General features: G+C 46.7%; 1 protein-coding gene across 1 annotated transcript in view; it reads left to right on the top strand.

Moving 5' to 3' along the window:
* Positions 1-10932, top strand: part of LOC121458897 (signal transducer and activator of transcription 4-like) — an 80971-nt gene extending 70039 nt beyond the window's left edge. The window contains exons 15-23 of the mRNA XM_041668269.1: positions 789-887; positions 2488-2623; positions 4015-4064; positions 4283-4377; positions 4835-4971; positions 5191-5382; positions 7615-7681; positions 8078-8186; positions 9409-10932. Coding sequence (XP_041524203.1) covers positions 789-887; positions 2488-2623; positions 4015-4064; positions 4283-4377; positions 4835-4971; positions 5191-5382; positions 7615-7681; positions 8078-8186; positions 9409-9435 — 912 coding nt within the window. The 3' untranslated portion in view covers positions 9436-10932. The remainder of the gene's footprint in view (positions 1-788; positions 888-2487; positions 2624-4014; positions 4065-4282; positions 4378-4834; positions 4972-5190; positions 5383-7614; positions 7682-8077; positions 8187-9408) is intronic.
* Positions 10933-17807: the final 6875 nt, after the last annotated feature.

Raw genomic sequence — 17807 nt, 5'->3', positions numbered from 1 at the left:
CTAGTCTGTGAAAGCCTGTCTACTTGGTACCACAGAAAACCGGATTGACGGGCTGGAGAGATGGCTCCGAGGTTAAGAGCACTGACTGCTCTTCCAGAGGTCCTGAGTTCAATTCCCAGTAACCACGTGATGGCTCACGACCATCTGTAATGTGTTCCGGTGCCCTCTTCTGGCCTTCAGGCATACATGCAGGCAGAACGCTGTATACATAATAAATAAACAAATATAAATAATTAAATAAACAAAAAAGAAAGAAAGAAAGAAAACCATGTTGACGATAGTACTAACTGTTCTTTAGAAGCAGGCGGGGCAGCTCCAACTCCCATGGTGCACCTCTCTAGCATTAAACAAAACTCCTACTTCCATAGACTTTAATTAGGCACCAAGTCATGATCGGATCATAGTGGCTCATTCCCAAAGTAACTTTCAGATCAAATTCTTTAGCATAGCTTAAAAGGATGGCGATGACTGAATCTTCACCAAAACCACTTGGGTTGTGTTTGGGGCGTTGTGTGGCATGAGGAAGTACTGTCATTTCTCAATGTCAGGGAAGATAGTGAGGAAACTGCCTGCTTGCTGGTGTCGGGCACTCAGAAAGGGTTCCTGTTCCTTTTCTTCCTGCACTCCAGCTTGTGTGTGCTCCGAAGTTCTTCACTTGGTGCCTGGGTACCAGGATGGGAAGACGGGGGCTGTTAACTTGAAATGGCCTTCTAGAAAAGAAGACCAGGAGTAGCAGCAATGCAAGTTTGGACTACCTGTAATAACTTCTTTTTTTTTTTTCTAATTAGACCAGCTCGTTACCTGTGGTGATGATTTCTAACGTCAGCCAGCTGCCCAATGCCTGGGCATCCATCATCTGGTACAACGTGTCGACCAACGACTGCCAGGTAAGGTCCCTATCCCTGTCTCTCCACTTCTCATCCTGTTTAACATTTCCTCTCAACTGTGTGTAAGCCCTGTTAGGCCATGCTTAAGGTGTCCTGCTCGAACTGAGCAGGGGAGCACACATCTAGAATCCAAGCCCTTGCTAGGTTTAGGCTGGACTTTAGTGCCATCTGGTGGTTTTTTGAGGCACTTGCCCAAAATGGACTTTAGTGCCAGGATATAGATGGTTTTTAATGAAACCTAGGGAATGGGGGGAAAAAAATATTTCACACTCCCTCTTGCTCTGTTCTTAAGACAGAGAAAACAAAACTCCAGACTGTGTGTTGTGTTGCCAAGTGTTTGGTTCCAGAAGAAGCAGTTCAAATAAATCCTTCCTTCTTCATTCAAACCCGTTTCTGCTAGAAGACTTCTTTCCCCTAGGTGACTGTGTAAGAAATGATCACTAAATAGGGAAGCTTTCAGTGCCTTTTCCCTTTAATGCAATATTCCTAAAAGGGAACCATGCAGAAAACAGCTCAGTCCTATTCACCCTCATCCCCAGATGCCCGGGCATCTGAGACAGAGATGCTTAGCCGCATCACCCTCATCCCCACCCTCATCCCCAGATGCCCGGGCACCTGAGACAGATCAATGGCTTAGCCGCATCACCCTCATCCCCACCCTCATCCCTGGATGCCGGGGCACCTGAGACAGAGCAATGGTTTAGCCCCATCCCCCTCATCCCCACCCTCATCCCCAGATGCCCAGGCATCTGAAGCAGACCAACTGCAAAGAAGGAGCTGCCGGGGACTAAGATCCCTCTTGGGTCAAAGAATCCACCGGCCAATTCTCTGGTCTTTAAGGCCAAGAATAGCCGTTGGCACTATATTATTCTTTCCTTTAAGAGCTACGTGTCTGCTCATCTCTTCCAGCTACGGGGCATGGGAGGAAAGTGGGGTGCCTCCGTCCTCCAGCTTCAGGGCAGCACCACACTTTGTCCTTAACAGCGTCAGCTAGGAAGCCACAGAGGCCGCCATACGCACCCTTTCCAGAACAACTGGGTTCCAGTGTGATTGTCTGGACACCGAGGTCACAGCCTCCTCAGGAAGCCAGACCGAGCAGCTGAGGCTGACTTATTAACTCAGTCTCCCTTCAGACTCTGAGCTCGATGCCTTCATGAGCCTGTCCTCCCTGGCCATCCTCCAATGCCCTTCTCAAAGAGAGAATAGTATCCCCCAAAATCCTACCACTTTCCTCGTCTTCTTCCCGTCTTGTGATCTTTGCTGGATGCAGTGCCCTCTTTCATGATGAGCTAATTGAACATGTCTACAGGGAATAGCACTTCAGGGAAGGCTATCTGTATGGTTACAACTACCTGTAGAAGCTGATTGCTGGTTAAGTTCGTCGTTCTGAGAACGTTGGGAGATGGCAAGTGATTCCATCAGCAAAGATGGATCCCCAAGTTGTATTATCTTAAGGAACACAGGCACGGAAAACCTCACTCTTAACAATCTGTGTTGTTGACTTCGCTTGACCCCCGACTTTAAATCAGGGCAGCAATGTACTCAATGGTGGTGTTCCCCCATGCAACTAACGGATATCGTCACCGTGACTCTATTTCAGAACTTGGTTTTCTTCAATAATCCTCCGTCTGTCACGCTGAGTCAACTCCTGGAAGTGATGAGCTGGCAGTTTTCATCCTATGTCGGCCGTGGCCTTAATTCAGACCAGCTCAACATGCTGGCGGAGAAGCTCACAGGTGAGGGCAGACGGGCAAGGGAGGGTTTGCAAGCAGTCACGCTACTACCGCTGAGAGTCCTGGCAATTGTCACGCTTTACCGAATGCCTACTGGATATCGTCAGGGACAGGCCCAAGTGTTTTTCTCCTTTTAATCCCCGCAGTGTTCATCGGGGCTAACGGTATTTATTGTACTGATTTGAGGAGGCTGGGGCTCAGAGGTCGCAGCCTCACTCCGCAGCTAGGAGGCAGCAGCGCCCCACTGTGAGCCCGGCCAGAGCTCCTCTGCAGCCAGTCCCTTCCATTCACCCCCTGGTTCTCAGGAGTCCTTAAGCCACTTCCTCTGACTAGGCTGTGAAGCGTTCATGTTGCCATTAACTAACTAGAACTGGCTGGGCCAAGTACGGGAAATGGAACAGAAACTCAAAGACACCAAGAATGACCGAATTCCTCACATGACGGAAGCTTCTGTGTCTAGACCGTACAGATGTCGTCAGCAGCCCTTTCTGTACTAACTGCAGTCAGAGCTTTACCCAGATTTCTTATGGACACCTGAATTTTGATAAGCAAGAGCCCTCAGCACCAGGGAGAGCTCACACTGAGTCTGGATGTGTTTGCAGTTGAACTAGTACCAAGGTTTGATCTGCACAGAACCCGGGGCAGCAGAATGGCTCGTAGGATGCTGGCTCGCTTGCCACACACACCCATTGGCTCATCAGTTGGCATTCAGATACATCTGGTCTTTTGGACAGTTTAAACACTTACCAAATACAATTTTTTTAAATCTTGAATTCATAAACAGCAGTGGTAGATTTTGGCAAATTTTTGTTAATGAGTAGTTAATGCTTTTAAGTATATTAGTACGTTACTAGCAATAGTATAGATTAGTGTGGATTGCAACTGTAGTCTTAGGCTCTTCAGCAAATTATCCACAGGAAGGGAGTTTTCTTAGAATTTAGATAGTATTAATAGTGTTCTAGATCGAAATAGTTGTTGGCTGCTTGCTACCTATGATTTCCAAGCTTATTGTTTTCATTTTAGTGGGCAAGTCACCACCCTTAGGCTGCTTCTAATGTCCCCAGTCAATGTTACGCTGTCCCCACAGCCCCTTGTGCTCCACTGTCCTTCCTCCCTAGGGTGGCTTCCCTGGGGTTGCTGTCTGCCAGCTTATCCCCCATTCCTGGAGCGTCCTAAAGCTGTCGTTGGCTCCTCCCTCACAAAGCTGTTAGATACCAAACCTCTCACCGGGGATTGCTCACCGGGATTGCACTCCCGTTTATCTTACGTACCTCTCCATTGCGAGTCCTTGTGAAGTGCTTACGGTGAAGGAGGACGAGAAACTAGGCCAGGCACAGAACGGAAGGTGCCACTCTTGTTAACTTTTTCTGGTTATTTTTTTTCCTTCATTTTAGTCCAGTCTAACTACAGCGACGGTCACCTCAGCTGGGCCAAGTTCTGCAAGGTACAAACCGGGGTGGGGGGGTGTTGCTTAGGAAGCTCTTTGTCATGGCGCTGCTTGCTGCGGCTCCGGCTCCGTGCCATTGCCGATGCTTTGGAGGAGTTCTCAGATGAGGGTGACCCTAACGGAAGGTCCTGCTCTGCTCAAAAGTTAGGGTGGGTTCTATCAGGGTGCAGCTTAAGTCACCGGCCTTGTCCATGCTTGTGCCTTCTTCCTGACAGGAACATTTGCCTGGCAAACCGTTTACTTTCTGGACCTGGTTGGAAGCAATACTGGACCTGATTAAAAAGCACATTCTCCCCCTGTGGATTGATGGGTGAGTTCACGGGCTCTGTTTTTCTTAGGAGTACTTTTTTTCTGCTTTAATTATCTTGTTTCCATGCTGGGCAGTGGTGGCGCACGCCTTTAATCCAGCATTCAGGAGGCAGAAGCAGGAGGATCTCTGTGAGTTCCGGGCCAGCCTAGTCTACAAGAGCTAGTTCCAGGACAGGCTCTAAAGCTACAGCGAAAACCAATTAATTAATTTTCTTTCCGTTTCTTTTTTAAAGTGTGTTTAGGGGGAAAAACACAATTGTGGTTTCTTCAGAGAGTAACCTATAATAATATATTGTGCCTCTGTACTACATGCATGTATTGTATAATATGCATGTATTGTGTAATGCTATCAGAGTTGGGTACAGTTGCTTGTGTAGGCCTATTCTTGATGAATGCAATCAGTGGAGAAGTAACAACAATCAGATGAGACCATGCCTTACCCCTTGCTCTAATTTTAGGTACATCATGGGCTTTGTAAGTAAAGAGAAGGAACGGCTTCTGCTCAAGGATAAAATGCCCGGGACATTCTTGTTAAGATTCAGTGAGAGCCATCTTGGAGGGATCACCTTCACCTGGGTGGACCACTCTGAAAACGGTACGCCGTGGCACTCCCTCACTGGCTTGAACAGGAAATGGTCCGCTTGGCCTGTAACCAGGTACCTGTGAATTCTGAAAGCCTGCGTTGCACGCTTTATCGCGTGTACAGTCGACACTGATGGGACTCCAGAAGGCCATACCTTTTAGCTATGGAGATAATGCGGGTCGAGGAATAACCACGGAGAACCTGAATTATCCCGGTTTCTGTGCTTTCCAGGAGAAGTGAGGTTCCACTCTGTGGAACCCTACAACAAAGGGCGGCTGTCAGCTCTGCCCTTCGCTGACATCCTGCGAGACTACAAGGTCATCATGGCTGAGAACATCCCCGAGAACCCTCTCAAGTACCTCTACCCTGACATTCCCAAAGACAAAGCCTTCGGCAAACACTACAGCTCCCAGCCTTGCGAAGGTCTGTGTTTACTTTTCTCCTGAGATTTTGGGAAATGATGACGTAACAGAGAAACGTGAAGGAAGTTCTTCTTTTTTATTACTTTGATGTTGTAATGTCCCAGGTCCAATGGGGGGTAATGAATTGCCATGTCCGTGGTTAGTAGAGTAACCTTCATGGCTACAACAGACGTCACCACGGCCAAACCAGCTTTTTGTAGAGCCCGGAGTTCGTCCCCCTTAAAACAGGAGTGAAATACTAGTCATAAAAACTCAGAGAGAGAAATTGGGCTTCGACCTGAACATCCGAAAAGTAAAATAGCCAGCCACTGGCTCTTACCTTGACCTCAGACTGAAATGGCAATCCTGCTTCCAGGAATCTCAGAATGAGACTGACTGAGAGCTGTCTCCTCCCGTTTTATATTCCTCTCTAGTGCTGGGATTAAAAGAATGCATCACTGGGATTAAAGGCACGCATGACCTGGTTTCTATGGCCAACCAGTATGACCACTGGCATTAAAGGTGTGTGTTATTGCGACCTGGTCTGTAAGACTAGCCAGTGTGGCTGTTTTGCTCTCTGAACGTCAGGGAAGCTTTAATTATTAAAAATAAAAATGTAATGCCACTCCACGGGAGTGCCGATGGCTGCATGCCTGTGGCTCAGGGAAGGGAGCTGATGGCTGCAAAGCTTTCGGGAAAGTTCAGCAGTCCGTAGTCCTGCATTTTGCAAAGAAACTTTGAGAGCCAAGAGTTAAGTTTTTCACTCTACTGTGATCTCTCTCTCTCTCTCTCTCTCTCTCTCTCTCTCTCTCTGTGTGTGTGTGTGTGTTTGTGTGTGTGTGTGTGTGTGTGTAAGAGACAGAGAGAGGCTAGGGATGGAACTCAGGCTCTGACGAATGCTGGACAAATAATCCAGCTCTGAATCATATACCCCATCCGGCCTCCTTACTCGGAGTGTTTATTCTTTATGTAAGAAGAGACATGGGGCTCCCTGTTCCACTCTCCTGCCTCGCCAGACTCTCCTATGTGTCCTAAAGCTCTAGAAGAGCAACTATCCCAACAGACATTCAACGATATTGAGTACATAAAAGAAAATCATAAAATTAGCTGTCTGGGGTAAGGGGCTCCCCATTCTCTCTCATGAATGCACAGTTGGCCTCTCTAGTCCTAGTTTACACATCTTATTCAGCCCACCAGACACCAAAAAGAGGTTTTCGAGCTTGCAACGGCATTGAAGATGTAGACCTTTTCTTGTCTTTCTTCTATAAGCAGTATAGGCTGACAGCTCTTAAAACAGCATCTATGCTGAGGCAGTATTGTAGGCAACCTGGAACGGATGTAAAGCTTACAGAAAGGGGTGCTTAGGTCCAAAGCAAACGCAGCACGATTGTACACACAGGATTGAAGCACAGTAGACTGAGTGACTGTCAGGGTTCCTAGAGCCCAGTCCCCTACAGGTACCAAGGGATAACAGCCTGTTGTCTCTAAGGCTCCTCAGCTGTAGTGAATAGCAGAATAATTAAAGCTGGGAGACCATACTGGCATTCGATTGGCATGGTGCACCTGGGAAGACCAAGGTTTGCCCGTTACCAGTACTATGTGGTTATCACGGTGTAATGTTAGTTCTAGGCAAGCTGATGTCCATGCTTCAAAACCTCTGGGTAGTAATAAGTTTATGACCGGTGTTTTAATGAAAAGAATTCTGTTCCTACATGTGTTAGCCAAAGACTAAGGTTTGTTGGGCTTACAGTTTGGAAGGTGCCAGTCTCTGGAGGTTAATTCCGTCACCTTTCGGTAGGCCTGCCATGAGACCAAGACGCAGAGAAGAAAGAGGCTGGCGTCTCAATAGTCCTTATAAAGCACACACCTAATGAGTTTCCTTCATCAGGCTCCACATTTTAACTATTCCCCAGGCGCCCCATAGACTGACAACCACACTACGACACTATAAATTTCCTCATGTACGAATGAATTGGATATTACTGCCACACTTAAAGGGCAGACAGTCAAGCCATCTCAACTATCCTCAGACATTTTAGAGTCGTTAATATGTGAAGTCGTATCAGCCTGCCAAGGGCTTTGTTGTTTGCCTAATGCATTTCAAGTTCACCTGTGTGGCTGTTTTGTGAATTACAAGACAAACGTATTATTTATTTTCTTCTGCGCATTGTAGACATTTTCCCAGATGTTCGATTTCCAACTTTATCAATAACGTTAACATTTCTTCCCCACATTGTGCCTTTTTCTTTTTCAGTTTCGAGACCAACAGAACGGGGAGACAAAGGTTATGTCCCTTCAGTTTTTATCCCCATTTCAACCATGTGAGTAACGTTAGTCACGCGTAAAATATTTATTGTTGAATTGATTTATTTTTTTTTCAAAAGGCTTTTCCTAAAAGATGTAAGGGCAGATCGGAGTACATATAACTGAAGATAAAGCATTTTTAATGCCCAATAAAGCATTTTATGTCTCATTTCTTTGAACGCATAAAGCGAGTCTTCAGGGCACACTCTCCCGTCTATTAAGGCCGGAATTATAAAGCGGTGTTTTTATATGCCATGTATTGCCTAGCAGATTGAATGCTCTGATAGGAAATGATGAAGCAGGCAAGCTCATTGTCACAAAGAGATGAAGTGTTAGATGAGTCCCGGACACAGCAGGCTACCATGAGCTATTATGTTATAATCCTTGTAATATTCTCCTGTTATCTCTTTAAGCCGAAGTGATTCCACGGAGCCGCAGTCTCCTTCAGACCTTCTCCCCATGTCCCCGAGCGTATACGCTGTGCTGAGAGAAAACCTGAGCCCCGCCACGATTGAAACTGCCGTACGTCCTCCCGTCTCTCGTCTCTCAATGGTTTGGGGTGTTGGCAATGAAACAAAGGTGCCAAGTGAAACATGGGGTTGCGGCACCGCCTGGGCAAAGAGAAAGCGCGGTTGCTAGCACAAATTCAAGAGCCTGAAACAGCCAGTGCTGCTTAGGTGGCATGCACGTTGCTAAACACTGGCGCTTGCGAGAACTGCCCTCCGGTGTTTGCCACAAAACCAGAGGGCCAAATATGCCTACACTTCTCTCCCTGGTGCAGCCAAGGTCTGTAAGTCTCCTTTGGCGGTTACCTTAAGAACCACGAGTTCCGGTTTCTCTTGGTTGTTGCACAGCCTGTCTCTGTGGCCCTAGAACACGAAGAACAATCGAAGCATAAGTATTTTTTTAAATAACTTATTTAACTTTATTTTATGTGCATTGGTGTGAAGGTGTCGGATCCCCTGAAACTGGAGTAACAGACAGTTGTGAGCTGCCATGCGGGTGCTGGGAATTGAACCCAGGGCCTCTTGAGCAGCCAGTGCTCTTAACCACTGAGCCATCTCTCCAGCTTGAACATAAATATTTTTTAAGAACTGTGTCCCCATCGATAACATTACTTGGGATGTTTTCTATTTGTTTCCATCCCCCAATGCTGTCAAAGGGTTCACCACTCCCAATTTACCAAATATGAATACATCAGAGCGAAACCTTGCAGGGATCTGGATGCGCAGGAAGCTGCTACCTGGCTGGAAGTCGAACGGTATTCTTTAAGAATTCCAAAGATGGACAGTCCTTGCTTGCCCTGCACAGCTTAGGCCAATGTTGGATGTCCTGAATATACCAAGTTATTTAGATCCAACTGAACTTTTGCTACATTCTGTTCCTTTTTTAAAAGGTTTTAATTATTTAGATAATAATTAAGATTACTATGTTTCGTGTGATGAATGGATTTGGGGTTTGTAATTATCGTGTGTGTTTCTGTGTTGAACTCCGGCTTTCGGTGCGAGTGCTTTAACCCAATGCGCTACTCTGCCTGCCCCGTGAGTAGACTTCTTAACAGTTTTTAATCTACTCGAATTACTCCTATTTCAGACTGATCAGACCCAATGACTCTAATGAATTCTTAGTTAGCTGGTAGAAAGATTACAGATTGTTCAGTAGACAAAAGAGTATTCGCTCCCTCAAAACTGATTTATTTGCAAAATAGCTTCCTTAACAATCATTTTCCATTTTCAATTTTTAGATGAAATCTCCGTATTCTGCTGAATGACAGCATAAAGCGACTCTTCACAGAAGAGAGCGGTTGACAGCGGGGATTGTTCTCGGCCAAAGACCCACAATTTATTTCTTCAGCTTTGTAAATAATGGTTTCTAGAAAATGGTAGAAGTCCGAAGCTTTCCTCTCACCCCCAACTGGGAGCGCAAGTGACCAGAATGAAAAAAAAAAAAAGCAAAAAACCCCAAAGCTTCAGATAAACATGCAAGAAAACAGCTTTAAGAAACCAGTGTTAGCAACAATATAACAGAAGACCTCCTTGCATGCATTTGTTTCTGATTTTATTTCTCAGGTTTTATTTATGATTTGGCCCTGGAAGCCATGTTAACCATTTCGGGTGGGTCGAGAATACAGTGTCATGTCTGAATTAGTCAAAACCACAGGAGGGGTTAGCGGAAAACCAGATAAGAATCATGAAGGTAGATCCCAGATGTGGGGAACGATGGGGAGGGAACAGAATGACTCACAGGGGTGAATCATGGAGCCTTCAGATTGCCAGTCCGGCTCCGGCAAATCCGTGATGCTCACGGCTACTAGGGCCCCTACCGGGGATGGGGGTCTCTCAGTGGGAAGAAGGATCCAGAGTCATCTCTGTAGGGTGGGCAAAGGCACTAACATTAAAGGGGCACTGAAGGTGGACAGATGGGTGAAAAGTCTCAGGAAATGAAGGCCGGGAAGCAAATGGCAGCCTGGACCTCGGATTCCTGACGTCACCTGCAGGTTGCATAGTTTGCATCTCGAGAACATGTCGGACTGAAGGGGTTCAGCCATCCCTTCTGATTCCACGAGTCTCTGGTCCTGGTAACTTCATCTGAGACTTCAGAGGAGCAAGGCGTTTGATTCTCGCTGGTGGAGAGAAGTGGCAGGTGTCCTTTGGGCACCAGTTCAGCCTAACTGTGGTCTGTGATGTCATTGCTTACTCTGCCTTTGGCCATTCTAGGAATATGTATGTATTCATGCTCGCTCTCTCTCTCTCTCTCTCTCTCTCTCTCTCTCTCTCTCACACACACACACACACACACACACACAGCCAATTACCCTTGTCTTTGCTATTCGCTCACATCCCCTACTAAGCCATAGGCTCTTTCTGTGAAGCAGCCCTAGTCCCAAGCCTGTCTTCTACCCCTTTGTCCCTCTGGGTAGTCTTGAGTATGTGACCAATAAGGACCACGTCACCTACAGGACATGCTCAGTTCCTGCTGCCCTCTGGAAGTCAGCTTCCTGAAGTCACCTGAAACTGACCCGTCGAATTGACAGAAATACCATAAATTTGGGCAGTACAGTGATCTGTTTTTCTAGTTTCCTACCAGGAAATGTTGCCTTGAACTAACTAAGATGTCAGAACGGGTTTTAGAAGCTCCTCATTCCCTGGAATTTATCAGAAGTACCACAAAGTCTTACCTACCTAGCAGACACTGTGAAAAGGTTTTCAGAATAAAGCTTGGTTGACAGAACGCCAAGGTTCCTATGCGTTCATAGCTTTCACGTGTTATCTGTGCTACCAGAGAGAACACGGAAGCTAGTGGCTTGCTTTCTTGAACAGAGGCACAAGTTACCTTTTGAGTTCAATAAGTGGTTATTTTTGTCTACATCCAGAAAAATTAAAATAAGTTCTCTTTTTAAGCTTATTTTATATGATTTTTAACCATGTGTAGGGCAGGTATGTGCACATAAGTCAAGTTTCTTTGGAATCTAGGGGGAATTGGATCTCACTGAAGCTGTAGTTACAGGCAGTTTTAAGCACCTGGGGGTGGGTCCTTTGTGACCACTAGCCCCCAGAACCAAGTCCTTAACCCCAGGGTTGCAAGATATTCCCTCAAGGTATCTTCTTTTTGCATAACAGGATTTAGCCAGAAGCATTCTAGAGATACCTATTTAGTCCAGTTCAAACTGGGCCACGTAAGCTGGAAATGCAATGGGATGGAATTTAGAGCATATTCCCCCGCCAAACTCTACCACCATAGGGTTTTCCTTTGAACTGTGGTTTAATTTAGGCTGGTGTAGAAGTATTGGGATTGTAGGGCTCCAACAACAAGAACTTATTTCTCACCACCCTGAAAGTTGGAAGTACAAGACCAGGAGCCGCAGGGGCAGGGTCCCGTTCTTCCAGGCCTGGTGTCACCATAGTTCTCAGAGTGTCCTGGGAGCTCAGATGAGGGTGACAGGCCCATTCCCGAGAGCTTCTCTTCATGAGAGCCACAGGTTAGAGCCTCCGGGACCAAATCCGAACAGAAGAACGGAGGAAGTATTGGCTGGCTCTCGCTTTCCGTCCATCGTGCTGGAGGACACCTTGGAGGAGCAGCGCCGAGGGGACACAGGGCCAAGCTATTCTCACTGTGGCAGACAGACAGAAGGAAAAGCAAGTCAGAACTAAAAGTAGATTCAACCTTCAAAGGCGGATGACCTACTTCCTGCAGCCAGGCCCCACCTCTCGAAAGATCCAAAACCTTCAAAACAGTGCCCAGGACTGAGCATTCAAAGTACAAATGAAGGGTGGGGGGCATGTTTCCTACTTAAACCTCAACTTCAGCGCGTGAACTTGGGAGGCACAAATCTTCAGTCCGTAACAAGCTGGTGGCAACTCAGATGCTTTTAATATAATAAGATCTAGATTCGGTTTCCAAATATTTCCCTTCTCCTGTCACTGGTCCCGGACCAATCACAGATACACATTTTCCAAATCATTTTTAATATTATCACTTCAACCAGGGAGATAGTTCAGTCACTAAACTGTTTTTCTCGCTAGTGCCAAGACCTGAGTTTAGGGTTGAAAACCCACGTTGAACACACACACACACACACACACACACACACACACACACACTCATCCATCTGTAACCCCAGAGCTGGCAAGGTGGTATCTATCCCTGAGACTCACTGGTCAGACAGCCTCACCTAGTAGGCTAATTCCAGGCTGGTGAGAGATGGTACCTCAGGGGAAAGAGAAAGGTAGGTAGAACCCGAGGCATGACACTTGAGATTGTCTTCTGGCCTCCACAACTAAGGGATTTTTCCTCACCCTTCATGGTTCAGGAACCCCGTGCACTCCCTGAGAGGCGATAGCGTTCTGGATCAAGCATAGGACTTTTCTGTACTACTGAGTAATGGCACGGTTCAGACTTAGCAAATTGGGTGCTGTTCACATTTGCCCCAATCTCTGACAAAGGGCAGATATCTTTTAAAAGCTGAACAAGAACATTTAGTGATTCAACAGATTGCATTTTCAAAATCTGACTTGTCAGGATCATTAATAGACAGGGAAATGGACTCTTTTTATTGAGTCAGTATGAATCCGGACAAATCCATGAGTTATGAAATCATAAGCATAGACCTGAGCCATCTGGATCCTCAGGAAGAGGACGCTGCGATAAAGCTACAAAGAAATAAACCTACTCGCCACAAAAGCCCAACAGCCTGGGTCTGCTCCCATAAAACTGGGGCAGCCGCTTGCATCTGTAACCTACGGTGGGACAGAAGGCAGGGACAGGAGAATTGTGTAGAAACTCAAAGGTCGACCAGCCTGGAGTGTGCAGCCGGGCAGAAACCAGAGAATCCTCCTCAAAAACACGGTGGGAAGAGAAAACTTGCTCCAGAGAGTTGCTCTCTGACCGCCACGTGGGCTCTGTGTACGTATGTGCTGACTGCATTCACACATGCAGACATCATACAGTCGTAAATAATAAAAATGGAACCCCTTCACTCCTGCTTCAAATCTTTGGGTGACCCGTAACCCTCCACATTTTACTCGAGTAGAGGGATAGCATTCCGGGGCTCATGAATTCGAACAGCAAAACTGATAGCTTTATTTCCACTAACTTCTAGCTGAGTTCAACTCTCCATCAACTTTGAATTAAGGGCAGCAACTCATACCACCTGTATCTCATAAGACAGTCATTGTGACAGTACAGTCACTGTATACGCTAAGCACAGTTTAGAAACTGTGTGAATCAGACCCACTGCTAGATCCATTTAAGGCCACTCGTGGGAAAGCACTTGCTCCGTGTCACAAAGGTGATGTCAGTCTGGTTTTATGTATGTCCAAGTTCACTAGGTATATATATATATATATATATATATATATATATATATATATATTTCACTGAAACTGGTTTTCTTCTTAATCTTATGAATTTTACTTTATTCAACTAAAGACATTAAAATTCTTTGAAGATGTTCATAGGTTTTTGTCAGACTGCCAAAAAGGTTCATAACTCCAAAGTATATCTAACATTAAACTTTGAGTAAGGACCATGAATCTCAACAGGTCTTTCGAATGTCTGTGAAGCTCGTACTCCCTCCCCTCCCTCTGCTCCGTCTCTCAAGTGTCCAGTCTTGTCCCGTCAACCCTTCTCCCCTTGATAATGTTTACACATGCTTCAGGCTCTGAATAGCCTTCTTGTCAAAAGTGCGCATGTGTCCGCATATGGGAGAAAGGTTCAGATCACGCCTTTTCCACAGCTAAGTTCCCCAGCACACTGCACGTCCCCTGTGGCTTCTGCAAGCATGGGACAAAGACAGCCCTGTTAGCAGGTCTATCCCTAGTGGCCAGCACAATCTACTCTTAACAGACAGTTAATAACACCGTGTTTGGATACAAGAAGAACAATGGTTCATTCCTCTGTTTCTTGGTTAGCCTGCAAGACCAAGTTAGGATTCTGTTTGTGATACCTACAAACCCTAAACTCACAGACCAGTCTCTCTACACAGCCTGTCTAACCCCAACACACCTGCTTTCGCCTGTCTAACCCCAACACACCTGCTTTCGATATGGCGTGCAGAACGGACTTCCTTTCAATCTCACCACGAGCTCAACTTCCAAGCTCTGAAAAAACGATCTCGAATCGTAGGTGTTAATAACTCCCAACTTCGCTTTGATTTCGGTCTCTCCCGGGTGTACCTCACAGTTCCCATGTCTGTCTGCTCGCAGGTGGACCCAGTGTCCCCAAAATATTCCCTAACTCTGCCTTCGTTAAACCTATGTCCATTGATACTCGTGCAGGCCTAAACAACAGGATTTACAGTCATTGCCTTAAGCATCTTCTATGCTACCGATGCAAAGAAATACAGTAGCCATCTAGACAGGGTAAACAGGCGGTGAATGGGGGGGGGGGGACTGCGGTACAAAGGACTGGCTTCATTTACATACTGGAGGGAGGTTGTTCTGACTCTAACACCCAGGGCAGGAGGTATAAGGGCCTGTGGAAGGTCTGAACTGACCCGGGATCCCTACCCCCAGTGTTAAGGTCAGCAAGGCACTAGGAAAAATTCTGAGGACAGCTCTGTACCCAGGATGCCCGTCTCCTGCAGGGCTTCCCATTTGAGTCACAAAGACGGAAATTTCTGCGTTGACTTGCTCAGTTGTCCTACGTGTCATTCTGTGTACGTGTGAAAGACGCTGAGCACGACCCAGAGACGCATTGGGGGCTGTTGGTTGCTTTCATGAAGTATGAGTCGGAGCGTAACCAAAGTCTCTCCTGAATTACTGTGCTCTGGTACGGCAAGATGGAAACAGAAGGGCAGATGTAGTGTTTGGAGGGTTATAAAAAGTTATCAGAAGTGACCAGCGAAGACCCAGCTAAACACGGGAAGGCCAGCGCCAACCTATGAACTCAGCCAGTTAGGGTCCCAAAGACCAGTAGGTAAAAACTTGGGGTTCAGGAACCCATGAAGTGGGGGATGGGAGAGGAGCCTGGTGAAGTACGGACAGGGTGGGATAAAATGAGAAGAAGAAAAAAAAAAGGCAGATGGGAAAGCTAAAGGCGCTGGATTCTATTGCCCAAGCCAGGAATTAAATATAAAAGCGGCGGTATAAAATTTGCTTCTTCATTCTAAGTTTTTCTTCAAATGAACGTGTAACAAGGGTTCTTCTGAAATGAACGCCCCCTCCCTGTGCTCCTCTGTGTGGAATGGCTTCTGCAGGGCAGGGCATTTAGGACCCTGCCCTTGAATTTCCGCTCCACTGCGGTCTCAAAATCCTTAGAGGTTTTGCACTTAGCCCCACGTTTCCAAGTGTCTTGGGCTCCGCATATTATCCTGCCGAGCCAGTGTTCCTAGCATGGGAAAGAAACGTGGCTCTGTCTTGCGGGGTTTACGCACAAACTGCATGTTGGGGTGCGGAAGACGGGTGTCGTGGGTCCCCACTGAAGAGGCCTGGCAGTATGTGCCAGTTAGGCTGGTCTTCCCCACTTCTACCTAGAATGCTGCCATCCCAGATTCAGGAAAGTCATAAAAACCGCGGGCAGGGCCCAGTGCTTTTGTCCCTCAGCCAAAGTCAGAATCATTTTCCAGTGACTAAGGTATTCTCCTCCCTTTATTCTTCCATGCTATTGCGATCAGCCTGGGTGGCGAGGGAGGAGGGGGGGGGGAAGGAAAGTCGCCCTCCGCTCCCTGCAAGACCCACCCACCTACCCAAGAGCCGAGCCTGCGCAGTGCGTGGCGTGGGGGGGGTGTGTGAGCGGGAGTGGGCGGGGAGGGCGGGGCGGGGCAGCGGTGGGAAAGCCCCGGGCCCGCGCCTGCGCGCTGTCTGCCGGTCGGTGCTTTCGCTTTTCGATTTCCTCTCAGAGGAGCCGGTTCTCGGTGCCGGCTGGTTTCCCCGAAAGCACGTGGTGCGGCTCTTCCCGGCAGCCGCCTTCCCACCCCCCGCGGGGGCGAGCACGCCCGCGCGGCGCAGCGCCCCTAGCGGCGAGCACCGTGCGGGCCGCCCGCGGGGTCCCAAAGGGATTATATTCTAGGTCCCTTAAAAACGTATGTGACCGGGACCCACCACCTTAACGTTAGCAACTTAGAATATCTTCCCTGGGTTTTTATTTCTTTATATTTGCAGGAGCCTTAGAATGCAGACTATCTTTTATTCTTTTTTTTTTAATTTAGCTGTTCATCGGATGTTTCCCAATGCAATTAGTCGCCGTCAGCATAACTTTGATAGTCTGTCACTATCAAATTGTGCTTTGATGTGCAAATATGAATTGCGCTTTGTCAGCTAGAATAATTTTTTTCACCAACTTTGGTAACAGTGCCCTCCAGCACAAACCGTTCCCTCACAACTAGTCATTTCCTTATGGCCCATTTCCTGTAAGTCCAAGAATATTGTGAAAGTTTTCACAGATTTTATGTATTGTTTTTATGTGAATACGTGTGTTCCTGCATGAGTTAACGAGCACCACATGCATGCAGGTGCCCTCAGAGGCCAGAGGGCATGGGATCCCCTAGAACCGAAACTGGGGTTGCAGGTGGCTGTGAGTTGCTTAATGGGAACGCAATCCCAGCCCTCTCAAAAGACAGACTATTCTCTAAGTCATCTCTCCATCCTCGGCTTTTTAATGTGTGGTAGAATTTTGCATGATGTACCACTTCTCATTAACGAGAAGAATTTGGCTTGGCAGCGCCGTTTCCCCCAAAAGTGTCGTTTCCCCCAAAGTGTATAGGGCAGAAACATATCGTGTGCACACAGCAAGTTTAAGATGTGGCATGTATCTTGTATTTCAACAAGCTGCGCGGTACAGGGACTCCCACAGAGCTGCTATTAGCTGAGCTTTGGAAACACTCATCAAGCATAAGGGGAGAAACAAAAGCTAAACCCGAGTCATCAAAGTAATTTTAAGAGCAGTGTATTTCCATCTGGGTCCAGCTATGTTTCATATAAACCAAAAGGGCCAATACAAAATAAAGTGACATTCTTGGGACTGCGTAGTAGCAAGACCTACAGTGGACAAGGAAAAGTGAGAAAACAGCAGGAATTTTTTTTAGGCATTCCAATGGATAGCCATTTAAACTATGGCAATACTACTGATTGTATAGCATAGCTAAGTTATAATAGGTCTAACTTAGTTATACCTATTAGAAGGTATAGCTAAGTTAGAATAGGTCACCTGAGAGGCAAGAGAAGTCTGTGAACATTTTGCTATACATTTATTTGCTGGACATTAAGCTGCCCTGTTGAAACAGATCAAGGTTGTGAGGAAATACCCCATATCTCATACCTGTCCAGTCTTTTGATGAGCGAGTCATAGGCACACACAGGGTAAGGCATTCCTTGAAGAGATGTTCCAGGCCAAATGCCTTGGGGATGGGAAATAGGCTTGTTCCACTTAAGAATTTTTGGTTTAGGTTTCAGTTTTGATATTCTCTGCTCCCTGCCTCTCTGTAAGATCTGCATCAGTGATCAGGTAGATAACATAGAACACATAACACATGTACAATAAAGGCATTTAAACAATCTGGTATATAACATAGAACACAGAACACATGTGCAATAAATACAAGTTGGCAAAACAGTCATTTACCACTGCTGGTAAAGACCAGCCAATGCTCTGGATCAGGCCCGTCTGAAATTGCCCGAGTGTTCGCACAAATCTAACGTGCAACCC

The sequence above is a fragment of the Microtus oregoni genome, unplaced genomic scaffold, assembly GCF_018167655.1.
Source record: "Microtus oregoni isolate MIOR12 unplaced genomic scaffold, Mior012 000018F_ref0000195, whole genome shotgun sequence".
In the NCBI taxonomy this organism is placed as follows: Eukaryota; Metazoa; Chordata; class Mammalia; order Rodentia; family Cricetidae; genus Microtus; species Microtus oregoni.
This window is presented reverse-complemented; position numbering and strand designations above follow the sequence as displayed.